A 19,262-nucleotide genomic window follows, 5' to 3' on the forward strand; every position below is an offset into this window, starting at 1 on the left:
TCAGGTTGTTGCAACATGATATTAAAACACATTTTAAAATGTCAAATACAATGATAGCAAACAAAAGAGTTAAATACATTATTTATTTCATGGAAGACAATCAACTATTAATGAAAAAGAATTACTGATGTGCCATTGCATGTCTAAATGTTTTTGCTTAGTTGCTGATATCGTTTTCCACATAGTGGACTTTCTCTGCAGCATTCTTATTTTAATCAAAATATATTTAAAAAAATATGCAGCAGCACTTTCTGATCAATCAAATAACAGATAACTTTTTGATATTTTGGAATAGATTTTCAAGTCCAATAAAAAGGATTTTTGTACTTCTAACCAACCATAATTTCCATTTTTCATTTTTTTAGGATTATACTTTGACGATGTACTTCCAACAGGCTTGGCGGGACAAGCGACTTTCCTATTCAGAAATACCCTTGAATCTCACGTTGGACAACAGAGTGGCTGATCAACTCTGGGTTCCTGACACATATTTTCTAAATGATAAAAAGTCTTTTGTGCATGGTGTCACTGTAAAGAATCGAATGATACGTTTGCACCCAGATGGCACGGTTTTATATGGTCTCAGGTTAGTACCAGTTTTTCCAATTTATGGAACTAAACAGAATTGGGATTATATTCCTTGTTTCAATTGCAGTAATGATATTAAAGAGCCTGCTGGATACATATTTTAAGACTGTCAATATTGGATTGCTTGATGATATGGCACCTCTATGTCCTGAATATCAGATTTTAAGCCAATAAATATAGCTATGGTTTTCATCTACAGATATCAATGTACACTAAGTTCCCCAGAAAGGATAATATGCCATGATACTTCTGTTGTGGGGCATGGTATTCTCTAATCATTTTCATATTCATTTTTGTGGAATATTATCAATTTATTCAATGCAATTCAGCTCTGATAATTCAAATCCCTACGGGATTGCTTAATTCAAAGCACTAATTTCATCTGTTACCTGAAGCTGGAATTCATTTTAGTTTGCTGATAAAAAAGTGCCCGAAGGAAACTCATCACATTCAAATTCTTAATGATGAGTCCATAAATTAAAACTGCTCATAGTTTGGAACGAGTCAGCATTAAATTGTCAATCCTTGTCTCATCATAAGGATGATTAAAATGGCAACGGAGTACAGTGAAGTTTCTGAGATTTTAAGTCATACCACCTTATGACATTGTGAAGGGAGCATCACTATTATTGAAGCTCGCATGTCTTTTTTTCCTGTTTATTTGAATGGGAATATAACTACCATTTAGGTAGAAATGAGTAACAAGGTCTTTTAATATATGCCTAACTCAACGATATCTAGATTAGGAATGTTTGACATTGATTCACAGTGCCATGTATTATTCAATTTTTAGCTATGATAATTTTTACTTTTTCCAAAATTCAAGAAAGTTAGTTATACTTTTTGGTTAATCAACAGACTGATTAGTTATCTTACTGTGAAATCATGCAAACAATCCAATGATGCAATATTAACGACATCAAGTAGCTCATTGGAAATGTTCTTAGTCTCTTTGGAAGTTATTATGCCTGACTGAAACTTAGCATCCGTAACCTCAGACCATATTTGAAACCAATCAAACAGGCCATCCGTGCACCACAGTGAAGTCAAAAGTATACTGCAGGTTGCTGCAATTTTGGGATCCTCTGCTACTCTTCTAGTGACATTATATTGATGGTACATGGTAATTTTACCGTGTCGATAATTTAGTCTAGGATTATTTTACTCAACAATTGATTAATTATGGAATAAATTAAGGCGAGATAAGATTTTCTTTATGATCAGTAGTCACTGAAATGGAGTCAAGATTGGTTTTCTGACCCTACTATGCTACAGTTTTCTCAGCGAGAACTGTACGTATAAAACTGGTGCTGCATGAGGCTCTGCCACTTTCATCCATGGACACAGTGTGCTTTTATGCATGCAAGATTTGTGGGCATTTAGCATTGAAGCAAAAGCTTATTCACCTGAGGTGTTAAGATTGTGACTTTCCCTCAGAGTTGGTGCTGGATATATTGGGGTGACTGTGACCAATGTGGAGAACGCTGGAATAGATACAGGAGCAGGTAGCTAGCTTTTTCTGACATTGCAGTGTCAACAGAGGTAGGCACTTAGGGTGAAGTTCAAAGCACTCAGAGTCATCTCCTGTAAAATGTACACCACATCTACAAAAGTACTGTGAAATCTGGTCCATCAGTATGTTGAAGTTAAATCCTGTATTATCTTCTGCACTGGACACCAGACCAACAATGCAGTTATTTTTTGTTGCTTTACCTTATGATCAAGCAAATATAATTCCTTCCACTAGGGCCTGCTTTTCCATTCATTGCCAAACAGTTTATTTGCTGTGTCTCTAGGTCTAATGTTGCAGCAGTGATCTGAACTGTGTTATTTGCCAATTGATGTATCTACTGTTAGTCCAGTGTCATTTGTGTTTAGTCATGCTTTGCTGAATATATTAATATTATTTTAAATAATTTAAATTAGTGTAATGTCACATACATGCTGCCTGACTTGCTGAGTTACTCAAGCAGTGTGTGTTTTGTTAAAATGTTTTCCTGTAGATAAGAGTGGAAGTGGTAAACAAGCAAGTGAGAGGGATCTCCTTACTGTAATTGGGGAAGCCTTTTATTCTTGGATAGTAGTCAGTTGAAGACTACTTCATGAAAACGAAATCATCTTGCAGTTGATTTAGCTGGGGTGTTTAAATCAAGAGGATCATAAAACATGGATAATGTGTCTTTTAGAGTTGTGGGTTTTGGTAAATAAGAGGATGGCTGTAGGAAAAGCTCAACATTGTCATCAGTTTGAAAGTGTGATGTTAGTGCAAGTCAGGTTACTGATTGGAGACTATTTTGCTGACAAATTTCAATTTAATAAGCAATCAATGAAGATGAATGCAGTTGTCAGCAGAGTGCAGGGAGTTGGGGAAAGACATCAGCTATTTTGTGAGTGATGTGTTTAAAGTCTATAAACTCTAATGTTTAAAATAGTATAGAACTGTCAGAAGAGATAGTTGAAGCAGGGACTATCGCATCGTTTAAGAAACAATTGGACTGGCACATGGATAGGACAGGTTTAGAGGTATTTGGGCCAAACGCAGGCAGGTGGGACTAGTGAAGATGGGACATGTTGGTCAGTGTGGGCAAGTTGGGCCGAAGGGCCTGCTTCCACGCTGTATGACTCCATGATTCTATGACTGTAACTGGTGATAATGTAACACCAATATAGGATAACTAGTAGTACATAATCAATAAGCAGTTCATTCATATAGTAAAGATGGGAAGAAAAACAAGGTCGTTGCTGTGGCACGAGGAAGCTCCGGTTTGCTATTACATCCATGGCAAACATATGTTGCTTGAAAGGTTTTGGTTCGGAGTCATGGAGCTGAGTGCTCAACTGCAGAACAGCATCATGTCAGAGAAGTGAAAAGTCAAACACTGTAATGAAGGATCTTCTATAAACTTGTGGGTTTCTCAGGAGGCTCTCACATCCCAAAGATGTGCAGCTTGGTAGGTTAATTGGCTGTAATAAATCGTCCCTGGTGATGGTGGAATGAGAAAGAACTTGAATGGAATTATGGGAGAAATAAAAAAATTGAATTTATGTAAATGCTGGTTTTATTTTGTTCTCCACGTCCTTCAAATTGGAAGATAAAACTGGAACTGTAAAGTGTGGATCTAGTGGGCAGAGTGGCCTATTTCCATTCTCTATGATACTATGACTGCAGTCTTTTTAATGGCTATACATGATGTGGCAATACTCCATTGTACTTAGAAGTCAATCCAGGAAGGCAGCTTTCTCTCGTATGGTGGTCCTCGTAGGCTATCTCTTGTCATTATGTTTATGTTTTATGTTTATGTATTAGTTTTTCTCTCTCTACCTTGCAGTCTCTCCATCCTCCCAATGTTGCCATCAGAAGCCTGCCTTTAAGGGTTGTGATTGTTGTGCAGTTAAACTGACAGCAGCAGAATTCATTACTCTTCCCTTGGGGAGCACATGTAGTAATTTAATACAATTGTTTGTGGTGGAAACCACATTAGAACTGTTGCACACTCATTTGCAGTCAATATCACAACCTCTTTGGGGAGACCCAACTTGGCATATCATTACGGAAAAAAAGGCAATTCTAGCTAACCAAGCATAATCAAATATAAGAACTAATTATATCCAGATTGCACTGCTTTTTATTTTGGGATAATGACAAAAGAAGCCAGATGTACATACATTTTGATTTAATTTTTAGTTCACAGGGAACACTATATTATCTAATTTCTGTAATTTCTGACAGTGAAGGAATTTTAAAGTAATGAACCATAATTATTTTTTTATTACTTTTTAATTCATTCCGTGTTCCTCTTGGTTTACTCTGTGTTGACTACATGTAGAACTTGTTCTACTTTCTAGCACTGAAATTGTTGGTGAGCATAAACCACAATGTATTATAAAATATAGGGCTATTTTCATGAATGAATTTGATTCCACGATGTTTTAACTTAATTATTGATCGGATAGATTTTTAATCCATGATCTATATTACACTTCAATGTACATAAAAAGATTGTACATTGTACCATGTACAATTCTTTAAGGTTCAATTGAGTTTTCCATTGTCATGGGAGTTTTAATATGGGTCTTACAAAAAGTTCTAAGTTCCCCTACAATGTTCCAAAATGAGTATTGCCTAGAGAATAATTTCATTCTGTGCACCTGACATTGAAATGATGTCCAAGGCACAAGAGTGACCCATGACTGGAAGTACTGCGTGGAATTACAGAAGTCATGCAAAATGACCTAGTTCTGTAAAAAATCAAAAATGGCATTTATTGCATTGATTTTCTAGATCATGATTTTACAGTGATTCAATTATCCCGTGACAAGCCCTTCTCCCAAGGAACAATTTTAAGACTTTGTGAGACAAAAGCAAATGAGACCACTGCATATGTTCACATCTAAATTGCCTAAATTATAAATCTTATCATGCAATGTAATTCATATATCTATTAGACATGCAGATCCCTTTTCAAATGTTCTTAACTTATTCCTGGGTGGCTCATCAGAGGTAGCACATCATTCAAGGAAGTCTGCTCATCACCACTTTCTCAAGGCTAATTAGGGATGAGCAATTAAATGGAGACGCAAGGAACAGTTGATGCTGGAATCTTGAGCAAAATACAAAGTGCCGGAGTAAAGGGTCGGTGGGGGGCGCTGCAAGAAGGCTGCCCTCCAGCAGCGTGTTAGTCATTTCTACTTTTTGGGGGGTATTTTAGTATGTCCAAATGTTTGTTTTAGTGTCTCTCGGTATGTCTTGTGTGGGGAGTGGTGAAGGGGGGTAAGGGGGGAACCGCTTTCGGTCGTCTCCTCCACGGAGTTGAGCCCAGAGCTTCAGCAGCGGGCACAGGGTGAACTTTTTTCATCACGGAGCGAGCAGACCCTTGCCGGAGTCGCCAGAAGGTAGCCCTGCTGGCCCGCGGACTGTTACAGCCTGAAGCCGCGGTCTGCGGAGCTTCTAGCAGCAGGCATGGCGTCCGGAGCCTGGGATCCATCGTTGGGAATCCCCGGAGGAGAAGAGCTCCGACCGCCGGCCCGCTGCCTACATCATCTTGAAGCCACGGTCTGCGGAGCTTCTAGCCGCGGGCGCAGCGGGGACTTACCATCTGGAGCAGGATCCCTCGCCGGGGATCCCTGGATAAGAGCTCTGACCGCTGGCCTGCAGCCTACATCATCCTGAAGACGCAGTCCACGGTAGGGAAGCACCGATTCGGGACTTACCGTCCCGACGAGAGGGCCTGTACATCTGGCCGCCCGCAGCGGCGACTGCGGAGGTTTATGGCCCCGACCAAGGGGGAACAACGGAGGAGGACTGACTGTACTTTGTGCCCTCCACCACAGTGAAGAATGGTGGATGTCTGTGGTAAATCTTTTATTGTATATTGTGTGTTCTTTTTTATTGTACCGCTGCTGGCAAGTAATTTCACTGCACTTTATTGTGTATGTGATGAATAAATCTGATTGATTAATTGATTAATTAACTCAGTGGGTCAGGTAATATCTCCAGAGGACATGGATAGGCGATGGATAGGTTGGGGCCCTTCTTCAGAGGGCAATTAAATGCTGGCTCAGCCTGCAAAACCCACATCCCTTGAATTAATAAGATAATGTTCTCAGAGTAGCTGAGGGAAGTAACCTCAGTGCATTTTGTACAAGGTACACGCATGCATTGAACCAGTGCCAGTTTGTAGTGAGTAACAGGAATTAATCTTTGGAGTGCTGGATGGGGTTCAAATCACATTAGCTCATTAGTTCTGGATAGTACCGAGCTTCATGCATGCTCAAAGAGCTGCAACTATCCAGGCAAGTGGAGAGTGTTTCATCATCTTCTTACTTTGTGTCATGTAGATAGTGGAAAGGCTTTCAGATGTCAGGAAGTGAGCCACTCGTTGCAGCATTCCCAGCCTCTGCCCTGCTCTTGTACCCACACTTTTTATGTAGCTGCTCAACCAGTTGTGTTTCAGATCAGAGGTGTTCCCAGGAATGTTGATGGTGATGGTTCAGTGATACCATTGAATGTCAAGGGTAGGTCATTAGAAACTCATGTTGGTGATGATCATTGTTTTTGTGGCATGAATGTTTGTTGTAAATTATCAGAGAATACCTTAATGTCTTCCTGATTTTTCTGAATGGAGGCACTGGCTATGTACTTTTCTGAGGAATTGCAAATGAAACTCTCAACTCTTCTGACCTTGGTAGGAAGATTTTTGTTGCAATTGATGTGGACGTTTTAGGTTAGGACTCTGTCTTGAAGATCCCCCTGCTTTGATGTCGAGGACTGAGGTGATTAACCTCCAACAACCATCAAACTTAATTAACTTTTTCATACAACTTGTGACTCCATCCATTCGAGTGGTTTCACCCTTGGTGCTCCTTAATAATCACTGGGCAATGTGATCATCTTATTGACAGGTACGTCTAGCTTAATATCTAAGTTGACAATACTGATGATTGAGATTGAGATGGAAATTAGCCAGATGACATTTATCTGTTATGTGGCCAGATCATACCTGGACAATTTGTCTGTATGCTGAGAACATTCCATTGTTATTGTGTCGGAATAGAATGACCTGGTTTGAGGTGCAACCCAGCCGGAAGTCGTCTTCGGATTGACTCTTAAGATGTTTTCTAATCTCTTCATCTTTGTGAAATCCAGTTCTCCACCCCGTCTCTAGATATGAAGAGTGAATGTGATGATGCATGTGATGATGGAAATCTCAAGAGGAAACAGATGGTCGGTCCACTTGGCAGTTTTGAGTCAAGGTCATAGTACAGTTTTGGTCTTCCATAATTGGGAAGGAGATGCTTACTGTGGAACTATTATAGAGAAGGTTCTTTAGATTTGTTTTTGGAAGAAAAGGGTTGTCCCTTGAGGAAATGTTATGGTAATTGAATCTATATACCCATGAGTGCATAAGAATAAGAGTTGGTCTTACTGAAATACAAGATTCTGAGAGGATTTCACAACATTGACATTGTTAATATGTTTCCGCTGGAAGGAGTATCCAGAGCAAAGTAAGTCCCATTTACATTTCCAGCTTCTGCTTTGATTTGCATTGGTTAAAATGCCCATGTGAACTACTGTAAACATTTCCCATCAATTTGCAAATTGGAAATTGATTGGTGGTATTAGATATTTTTATAGACAGGTTTACCTGTGTCTTTTTCCATATTGTTTGGTGCTTATATGCTAAGATTATTTAGCATGAGGTGTTGTTCGTTATGGAGCATGGCTGTTCAGCACTGCTATATTATAAGGGGCCACAAGTTTTATCTTAATCAGTGCAGTCAGTTTTCATGATATCATGTGCAGTGCATAGAATTATCCGAAAACTGAATTTTCTGATGTTTGGTGACCTCAGGAGCAGTTTGAGGTGGGACTGGCTGCACTTTGACGGAAAAATGCTTTTACACTCACAGTTTAGGCTCTGTTGCCAATGAAAACTGGGATTTTCAAAGAGGATGCCATCCTGTTATTTAATTACCCATCATTAGTTTATGTGGATGAGACTAGGCTACAGAATCTTTATTTAATTCATCGAAAGACTTTGAAAGTTAAAATTGTGTATAATTAGATACAGAGCCCCATTAATAAATGAGGTGGTGGTAGAAACTGTTTCTGTTTCAGAAGCTCGGCAATGTGATAAAACTGGTTTGCGCTTTTGCCATGCTGCTTTGATGTGGTGCCAATTTAAATGATCTTCCTCTGCTGAAAAGTATCAAATACCTGATGAATTCATGCTCAGACAGCACCTTGTGTAATATTTAACAGGTCCTCTGTAAATGCATGAAATTGAAACCTGCAGAATAAAAGATAAGTATGGTGATAATTTTCAGAGCCTCAGGCAAAGCTGTCCACTCTGATATTCTTGATCACAGTAGCTGCCACAATACCCCTAATTTTACCTTGCTGAAGCACATTCTGACTGAGAGTTTTCTGACATCATTCTTTGAACATGTAACATTGTTTTAAGTGCATCACATTTATACGTGTTTCTCCTGTATTGCTGTCAATCTCATAATAAAATTTCAAACATCTTTGATTAACTCCTCATATAGTCATCAAAAACTCAGTTTGAGCAACAATATTCCCACAGTCTTACTGCTCTCATGTATGCCAAACCTTTGGAAAGCCAAAAAAATACATTTGGAGGAGTCCAGAACCAGGGGCCACAGTTTAAGAATAAGGGGTAAGCCATTTAGAACGGAGACGAGGAAACACTTTTTCTCACAGAAAGTTGTGAGTCTGTGGAATTCTCTGCCTCAGAGGGCGGTGGAGGCCGGTTCTCTGGATACTTTCAAGAGAGAGCTAGATAGGGCTCTTAAAGATAGCAGAGTCAAGGGATATGGGGAGAAGGCAGGAACGGAGTACTGATTGGGGATGATCAGCCATGATCACATTGAATGGCGATGCTGGCTCGAAGGGCCGAATGGCCTACTCCTGCACCTATTGTCTATTGTCTATTGTTTTAACTCTGGCAGTGTTTATTTAAAGTCAGCACTTCAGGTTGGGACCTTTTGTCTGAAGAAGTGTCCTGACTTGAAACACCGCCTATCCATTCCCTCCAGAGATGCTGCCTGAATACTTTGTACTGAGTACTCCAGCACTTTGTGCTTTGCTCAAGATTCCAACATCTGCATTTCCTTGTCTTTTTTTAAGTCTTTAAGGTTGCTATGCCTATCTCTATTGATACTGGTAAGAGATATCTGCTAATAATAATATCATCATTTTGGGATGCAAAGAAATTAAATCATGGGATTTGAGAACTTCAGCATTGTTGCTTTTCATTTTGGTACAAGATAACAAATAGCCAGCAGTATTGGCTAACTAGCTCGTGAGTCCCACTATCATACAAACTATGTAGAAATGACCTATTCCATGGGATATATGTCAATTGATACAGTATGTTCATTATAAGTCCAAAATATATACTTTTTAAAATGAATAATTCCAGGTCTTTGACATCTAAATGGGAGAGAAAGGGGTAACCACATAGAGCTGTATAGGTTAAAGATATTATACTACACAATACTAACTTGACCTTGAGTAATATTTGCAGTATGCTAAGACCTTATAATTGATGTGGGATATAATTCCCATGGATAACAAAAAGTCCACCTACCACTAGGTGTTCTGACAATGCGACTGAGGCTGTAATGACATAAACCAGTCAACTTTTTTATAGCTGCAACAAGCTGAAGCAGACAAGAACTGTGGATCCCAGCTCCGACTGTGCACTGCAATTAATATTTCACGACCTGTCAACACAAGACATCAAGTATAATCTTTCCCATGACAAATGAGATTTGCCAAACACCACACTAGTAGATGGGTGTCCTTGCAAGTACAAGTCTGTAGAAAGGAAGTCGTCGTCTGATAACAAGGACTTAGTTTGTACAGGAAGAAACTGGAGATGCTGATTTAAACCGAAGATAGACACAAAAGCTGGAGTAATTCAGCAGATCAGGCAGCATCTCTGGAGAAAAGGAATAGGTGACATTTCTCGACCCAAAACATCACTTGTCCCTTTCCTCCAGAGATGCTGCCTGACCCGTTACCCCAGCTTTTTGTGTCTATCTTCACTTAGTCTATTCACATATAAGATTTTAATATTTTTCAAAGATCATGGAATAACAAAAAAATTTTTTTTTTTTTTTTTTTTTTTTTTTTTTTTTAAATTTCAAAATATACTTTATTCAATTGGTAAATATATACAATTTCTGAACCATTCAAACAAAATTCATCCGACATTTTCGGAGACTATACAAACTTTTTCCAGTACAATTTTTTTACATTTGTCAAATTTCACCAAACAGTCCCCCACCAGTGCCACTCTGTGGCCCCTGTTCAAGTAATAAATATATACAATGTGTACACAGTGCGAAAATTTCCATCTGACATTTCAAGTTCCACAAAAAATGTCCCCCACCCGTGCCACTCATGTGGCCCTCTGGTGTGGGATACCTTCCCTTAATTTAATTTGAGGGGCGTCTCCACCATACTGTGCCCCCCATGTCCAGCAGCGGAAGGACCCTAGACTGTGGCCCTCCCCCACCGAGCCTTGGCGTTGGCTGCACCAAGCTTCAGCGAGTCCCTTAGCACGTACTCTTGCAGTCTGCAGTGGGCCAGTCGGCAACATTCCCTGACGGACATCTCGCTCTGCTGGGTGGTGAGCAACGCTCGGGCAGACCAAAGAGCGTCTTTCACCGAGTTGATGACCCTCCAGCAGCACTCGATGTCAGTCTCTGAATGTGTCCCTGGGAACAGTCCGTAAATCACAGAGTCCTCTGTGACGGAGCTGTTCGGGATAAATCGTTCCAGGGACCCTTTCATACCTCTCCAGACTCGTTTTGCAAATCCACACTCTGCAAAGAGGTGGGCAACCGTCTCCTCTCCATAGCAACCGTCCCGGGGGCAGCGTGTGCTGGTAGTGAGGTTCCGACGGTGCAGGAAGGATCTAACTGAGAGGGCTCCCCTCACCGCCAGCCAAGCCAGGTCTTGGTGCTTGTTGGTCAGTTCTGGCGATGAGGCATTTTGCCAGACAAGCTGGGCAGTCTGCTCTGGGAACCACGCCACCGGATCCATCGAGTCCTTTCCCTGCAGTGCCTGCAGGACATTCCGTGCTGACCACTGCCCGATGGACTTGTGGTCAAAGGTGTTGGTCCGGAAGAACCTGTCAACAGACGTCAGATGGGGCGGCAATGTCCAGCTGACTGGTACATTGCGTGGCATCTGCGCCAGGCCCATCCTTCGCAACACCGGGGACAGGTAGAACCTCAGCAGGTAGTGGCACTTAGTGCCCACGTGCCTTGGCTCTACACTCCGCCTGATGCAGCCACACACAAAGGTGGCCATCAGGATGAGGGCGACGTTGGGCACGCTTTTACCCCCGTTGTCTGCCGACTTGTACATGGTGACCCGTCGTACCCGGTCCATCCTCGACCCCCAGATGAACTGGAAGACGGCCCGGGTGATCCCCGTGGCGTAGGAGGGAGGGACAGGCCACACTTGTGCCAAGTACAGCAGACCCGAGAGCACCTCACACCTGATGACCAAATTTTTCCCGGTTATGGAGAGGGAGCGTTGCTTCCACAGCTCCAGCTTCCTCCCCACCTTGGCTATCCGCTCCAGCCAATTTTTGTTACTCGACTCAGCCCCCCCGAACCAGATCCCCAGCACCTTCAAGAAGTCAGGCTTGATGGTGAAGGGGATGGAAGATCGGTCGGGCCAGTTGCCAAAGAGCATGGCCTCGCTCTTCCTGCGGTTCACCCTGGCTCCCGTGGCCGACTCAAACTGGTCACAGATGCTGATCAATCTGCGGACCGACCTTGGATCCGAGCAGAAGACGGCGACATCGTCCATGTACAGGGAGGTCTTGACCTGAATGCCCCCACTGCCTGGCAATGTCACTCCTCTTATGCTCGCATCCTTCCTGATGGACTCGGCAAAAGGTTCAATACAGCAGACAAACAAGACAGGAGAAAGAGGGCAACCCTGCCTGACTCCAGACCTTACAGGGAAACTGTCTGATTCCCACCCATTGATTTGGACTGCACTACGGATATTGGTGTAGAGCAGTTTGATCCAATTTCGGATTCCCTCCCCAAAACCCATTTTGGAGAGCACGTCCCTCATGTACGTGTGCGATATCCTGTCGAAGGCCTTCTCCTGGTCCAAGCTGACTAGGCAGGCATCCACCCGTCTGTCCTGCACGTAGGCGATGGTATCTCTCAGCAGCGCTAGGCTGTCTGAGATTTTCCTGCCAGGTACAGCACAGGTTTGGTCCGGGTGGATCACCCGTCCCAGAGCAGACTTGACCCGGTTGGCGATGGCCTTAGACAGGATCTTGTAGTCTACATTCAACAATGTTATGGGTCTCCAATTCTTTATAAAACTGAAGGGAAACAAGTTGTTTATTGTAATTAAACAGGATGGACATGTGACGTTTGAGGGGTGAAATGGTTTACCAGCCTCAGATCAGACACGGTGGTACAAAACATCTTGGTCTTTGTAGCTGGCAACATTTGTTTCTTTACCTCACCTGTGATTTTTTTTGATCTTATAACTTACCTGTTTACATGATTTATTCTAGGGAGTGAGGAGCACTTCATGTCAATCATTATTTAAATTCTACCCAGCCACTACAGTTGTTCAATTAGAGGACAACGTGCACACAAGATACTCATCCTGGCTTTAAGCAGTTGTCATGGGAACCACTAGTGACTCAAAAAAAGTATAGGCAGGTAATCGAGTCATGTATTGCTGTGATTTTACAGCTAGAATTGAATTTTAGATGTAATATGTGCCATTTTGCATAAATTGCCCATTTTTTAAATAAAATGACCTGGATATAGTATGATATTAGACAAAGAATGAGCACAGATGCTTTTTGGCAATTCCCATTTGGAGAGTTAGTAGCTGGAATTAGGTCACATTCATCCACTTTAGGTCATATCAGATATACTATATATGAATACAATCAAGTCAAACTCGAGTACAATAGGTAGAGCAAAGGGGGAAGATACAGAGTGCAGAATAGAAACATAGAAAAATAGGTGCAGGAGTAGGCCATTCGGCCCTTCGAGCCAGCACCGCCATTCACCATAACCATGGCTGATCATCTAAAATCAGTACCCCGTTCCTGCTTTTTCCCCACATCCTTTGATCCCTTTAGCCCCAACAGCTAAATCTAACTCTCTTGAAAACATCCAGTGAATTGGCCTCCACTGCCTTCTGTGACAGATAATTCCACAGATTCACAACTCTCTGGGTGAAAATGTTTTTCCTCATCTCAGTCCTAAATGGCTTACCCCTTATTCTTAAACTGTAACTCCTGGTTCTGGACTCACCCAACATCGGGAATATTTTTCGTGCATCTAGCCTGTCCAATCATTGAAGAGTTATATTTGTTTCTATAAGATTCCCTCTCATCCTTCTAAATTCCAGTGAATACAAACCCAGTTGACCCATCTTTGATCATATGTCAGTCCCGCCATCCTGCGAATTAACCTGGTGAACCTACGCTGCACTTCATCAATAGCAATAAAGTCCTTAAATTAGGAGACCAAAATTGCACACAAGATGCGGACTCAAAAGGGCCCCGTACAACTGCAGTAGGACCCTCTTGCTCCTGAACTCAAATCATCTCGCAATGAAGGCCAACATGCCATTACCTTTCACTGCCTGCTGTACCTGCTTGCTTACTTTCAGTGACTGATGTACAAGCACACCCAGGTCTCGTTGTACCTCCCCTTTTCCTAACCTGACACCATTCAGATAATAATCTGCCTTCCTGTTCTTGCCACTAAAGTGGATAACCTCACATTTATCCACATTAAACTGCATCTGCCATGCATCAGCCCACTGACCCAACCTATCCAAGTCACCCTGCAGCCTCATAGCATCCTCCTCACAGCTCACACTGCCACCCAGCTTTGTGTCATCTGCAAACTTGGAGATGTTATGTTTAATTCCCTCGTCTAAATCGTTAATATATATTGTAAATAACTGGGGTCCCGGCACCGAGCCTTGCGGCACCCCTCTAGTCACTGCCTGCCATTCTGAAAAGAACCCGCAAATTCCTACTCTTTGCTTCCTGTCTGCCAACCAGTTCTCTATCCATGTTGATACTCTACCGCCAATACCATGCGTTCAAATTTTGCACACTAATTTCTTGTGTGGGACCTTGTCAAAGATTTTTTAAAAGTCCAGATACACTACAATCCACTGGCTCTCCCTTATCCATTCTACTTGTTACATCCTCAAAAAATTACGAAGATTAGTCAAGCATGATTTCCCCTTCATAAATCCATGTTGACTTTGACTGATCCTGTCACTGCTTTCCAAATGCGCTGCTATGACATCTTTAATAATCGACTCAAGCATCTTCCACACTACCGAAGTAAGGATAACTGGTCTATAATTCCCCGTTTTCTCTCTCCTTCTCTTAAAAAGTGTAGTTACATTAGCTACCCTCCAGTCCACAGGAACTGATTCAGATTTTATAGAATATTGGAAATTTATCACCAATGCATCCACGATTTCTAGGGCCATCTTCTTGAGTACTCTGGGATGCAGACCATCAGGCCCTAGGGATTTATCTGCGTTCAGTTCCAACAGTTTACCGAACAGCATTTCCTGACTAATGTGGATTCCCTTCAGTTCCTCCCTCCCACTAGATCCTCGGTCCCCTAGTATTTCTGGGAGATTGTTTGTGTGTTCCTTAGTGAATACAGAACTAAAGTACTTGTTTAACTGTTCTGTCATTTCCTTGTTTCCCATTAGAAATTCACCTGTCTCTGATTGTAAGGGACCTACATTTGTCTTCATTAATCTTTTCCTTTTTACATATCTAAAGAAACTTTTACAGTCAGTTTTTATATTCCCTGCAAGCCTTCTTTCATGCTCTTTTTTCCCCTCTTAATTAACCCCTTTATCCTCCTCTGTTGAATTCTAAATTTCTCCCAGTCCTCCAGTTTGCTGCTTCCTCTGGCCAATTTATATGCCTCTTGCTTGGATTTAACACTATCCTTAATTTCCCTCGTTAGCCACGGTTGAGCCGCCTTCCCCGTTATATTTTATCGCCAGACAGAGATGAACATCTTTTGGAGTTCATCCATGTGATCTTTAAATCTTTGCCATTGTTATTTGCTATTTGCCATTGAGAATATAGTTCTCAGCATTGCAATGCATCATTTACATAGACAAAGTCCAATGTCTTAGGTGAATCGGATAGTAACCTAACTTATGGAAGGATTGTTCAGAATCTTGATAGCAGGAATTAGAAGTACCCTAACTTATGCAAGGGCCGTTCAGAACCCTGATAACAGGGAGAAAGAAGCTGTTGTGTTCAAAAGGGAACTGCAGATGCTGGAATATCGAAGGTACACAAAATTGCTGGGGAAACTCAGCGGGTGCAGCAGCATCTATGGATGCTGTTCCTGAGTTAGGCGCTTTGCGCTTTCAAGCTTCTATACCTTCAACCGGACGGGACCAGGGAGAGGTTTACACTGTGAATGTCTAACTGGCTTATTACAATGAGAGAGAAATCCAGTCGCTCATTGCCAAACATTTGGGGAGCTCAAGGATTTTATATTATTTGATAGCTTGTGTAAATGACAGTGTTTTGATTACTTCACCACATAAACTCTACATTTAACTTTGCTTGCTGTGAGTTATCACCCCCATGGTATTTGACCTCTTCCTACTTGAGCTAATGCAGCAGAATGCTTTTATAATATTGCAAATGATTTGACACTTGTTGGAGCATGCTATTTGATTGCCAAATATCCACAGGCACATGCAGGTCCTTCCTAATATTGAATATTCTACTTAGGTACAGCTCGTACGTACGAAGGAGCATTTGGCAGACCAGTGTGTTACAAACACAACAGTGCCATAACCTGAGGAGGACCTATATCTGCACTGTTCCAGGGTCAACCACTATTACCTTACTCAGAGGATTAAATACAATTTCTTCATTAGCTCCATGCTCCACAACTTCACTAACTGCAGGGCCTACCTATGCCTGTGGGCTTTCACCTGGAAGGAGAAATTGAGATAGTAGATAGAGCGATATTTGCTGGTAGAAGAGAAGTCTATTTCTGGAGTGCTATCAGGGACATCGTACTGTCTGGAGTTTCTCTTGAAAACACTGCCTTATGGACACCATGCACAAGCTGAGCGGTAGTAATAGGGGAAATGATGGACTGTGTAGCACAATGTTGCAAAACACTAATTTATTATAATATGATTATGGTCCAATCAATATGTTCACTTTTTTTTGTTATTGTACAATTAATAACTGGAACAAATTGTTTATAGTATTCATTTGGATGATGCAGGTAACAGCAAATAACTGAGTCTTTAATTGCCCTTGACGCCACTCAGATAGGAGTATTTCGGGTTGAGACAGAGATCGAGACTCAATCATTCCAGAAAATAAGACAGACAATGCTTTTGCATCCCTTCTGCTATTCCAAAGCCCTAGACACAGCAGATGTAGCATATCTTTTATGCTTCCTGGCATTTCAGGAATCTGTACTCTGGGCTCTCTGGTAGCATTCTGCAGTTACTGCAGCCGGCTTAAGGTGGCTTCTTCTTCTCTAGAGTGATGGTGTAAAAGATACTGAATTTCCCATAGAAAGATACTGAATTTCCCGAATAAGCAACATTTAGGGTTGAGTTATTTAAAGTGGAAACAGTTTGGTCTGCGAGTCGGTGCCCAAGCCTCACGGGCCAGAGCCTCGCCGATCGACTAAGCCCATGGCCGAAAGAGCCTGGGTTGACGGAGCCCCGCAGCTGGGGCCTGGGTCAGCGCTGCAGATGCGTCAGGAGGGGACCTGGCAGCGATCGTGGAGGAGGTTGGAGCGGCGGTCGATGAGGGTGCTGCCGGTCGAAGACGGGCTACGTGGGAGCCGGAGGACGTGCCGCCGGGAACAAAGGAGGACCTGGGGTGGGGGGGACCGCCATAAGGGGTGGAGGGGGGAGAACAAAGGAGGACCTGGCACGGGATACATAGTAACTTTGTAAGAGCCCTTTACGTGGCGACTATTTGCATACCTTGGGTATGCAAGCAAAGAATTTCACTGTGACAATAAAGTATTCAATTCAAATCAATTCACAGTCATCAAGAAGAGAACAGAGGACACAAGCCGGATGGACAGAAACCTTTGTGTTCAGGATTAGCAGTTTTATTTGTTAACTTAATTGATTTTTGTATGATGTTTTGCCAACTGTGGCTTATTGAACTGATAAAAATTGTACAGATATGGTAGTGTTGTGTGGTTTTATAATGATCAGATCTTGGCTGGGGTGATATCTCGTGCTATAATATTTTTCTTCATGAGTATTGCCGTGCCAGATTTGGTGTATGCATCATATACGTTTATTTTCTACAGTCCATCAGATGAGTAAGAGGTAAATGCGGAGCCTTCTGCAAAAACAGATTCTGAATAGTAAGCTAGGTGACAAGTGTTTTGCTCTGAAATAGCATGCTGTTATAAAAGCTGCTGTTCGTCTCTGATTTAACTAGATCCCAAAATTAATTGATTTGGAAAGCACATTTGCTAAGAAGATGCCAAAATTTCATTTGGGACACAGTCAGAGGGAATATCTGCATCTTAAGTAGTATCCCACATATTTTGTTTTTGTTTGTGCACTCTACAGTGGTAACTTTAAAGTATCACTGGTTAGGTTGCATGATACCTTTCAAATGAGCTATCTCTTAATTTGTGTTTATAATTTTGGAATCAGGATCGTGGACATAATATTAGAATTTGAATTTCCTATTTAACCACTCATAAAATTTATCAAATAGATGATTTACTGTCAGATACTGCGTGGCAATAATTTAATCAGGTGACTTTTTTATTACTATTATGAGTTACGAAAGACATTGGCATTGCCAGCATTCATTATACTTCCCTATATTGTGCCAGAATTGAAACATTAGAATCAACTAAATTGGTGGGTTAGAAGGCAGATAAGAAGCAGTGTTCTTTCCTGGACAGTATTTGGAAACCGATGTGTTCAATTTTCAACAATCCCATGGTTTCTAATGCCTCCCTCTTGGAGTTTGATGCTTTTTGAAGTATTCCAACAAGAGGTTCCACTATCTCCACAGTGCCTTCCTTTAAAACATTTGGGTGCAGATCACAGGGTCCTGCTGATTTGTCTTCCTTTAGCCCCAATATTTGTTCTAATACTTTGTTGTTTGTAATCAGGCTTGTTACAAGTCCCTCCATGCTATTTGCAGCTGCCTTTGATATATTTACCAAAGTCTATTTTGGATGAATTTCTGCTGAGCATTATGAAACTGTTTGTATATATGACATTGCTCATTTGCCGACCTAGTTCAGTTAGACAACAGTATCTCCATACATTTGTAATCATCCTTATTTAAGCTGAAATTACTGGTTTTTAGACCCACAATGTTCATCCTCAAACTGTTGTGAACAGATTGGTTACTATTTCCTAGGGGATAGTTCACTACAAGATCTCTAAAACTCCCAACTTATTACACATAATCAAATGTAAACTAACCTGTTTCTCTGTGTTTCTGCAACATATTATTCTAAAAAAAACACTGACGCACTCCACAAATTCCTCTTCTCTGGTCACCTTGCCATTTTAGTTTGATCAATCAATATGCCATCAAGTATACCTTTTGATATCTCCCTCTAGTGTATTCTTTCCCCAGTAATTATTATGTGAAACTGAATCCACATAATTATCCACTGCATCTATATCACATGTCAACACTGCTCTGATGCCTGCCCTGATGGACCACACTGCTATATGTAATTTATCTCTTTTGCTTGATCTTTTAGGCATTGAATAATATGAGATATTGAATTATCAATTCTGGTCAACCTGTAACCGCATCTTTGTAAAAGCTATTAGATTATAGTTATGACACTATTTGTCCTGTCAGCGTGTCTAGTAGCAAATGTCACATGAATTCAGAAAAAGAGGCTTAAGCTTTGACATTTAACAATTTTTATTTACCTTGGATTCATTTTCTACTGCACATTTTGCTTATGTTTTCTTCACCTTTCTTTCATATCTTGATTTTCACCCCTCCTCACTATCCTATACCACTTCTCTCTTTTCCTTTTGATTTATTGAACTTCCATTCACAGAACTCTCTCCCTCCATCTCCCCTCAATAATTCTAAAGCACT

At 41.4% G+C, this 19,262-nt stretch overlaps 1 protein-coding gene across 1 annotated transcript in view; it reads left to right on the forward strand.

Moving 5' to 3' along the window:
* gabrb2 (gamma-aminobutyric acid type A receptor subunit beta2) overlaps window positions 1-19,262 on the forward strand; it is a 98,802-nt gene that overhangs the window by 63,749 nt on the left and 15,791 nt on the right. The window contains exon 4 of the mRNA XM_033029239.1: window positions 366-586. Within this exon, the coding sequence (XP_032885130.1) occupies window positions 366-586 (221 nt within the window). The remainder of the gene's footprint in view (window positions 1-365; window positions 587-19,262) is intronic.

The sequence above is a fragment of the Amblyraja radiata genome, chromosome 11, assembly GCF_010909765.2.
Source record: "Amblyraja radiata isolate CabotCenter1 chromosome 11, sAmbRad1.1.pri, whole genome shotgun sequence".
Taxonomy (NCBI): Eukaryota; Metazoa; Chordata; class Chondrichthyes; order Rajiformes; family Rajidae; genus Amblyraja; species Amblyraja radiata.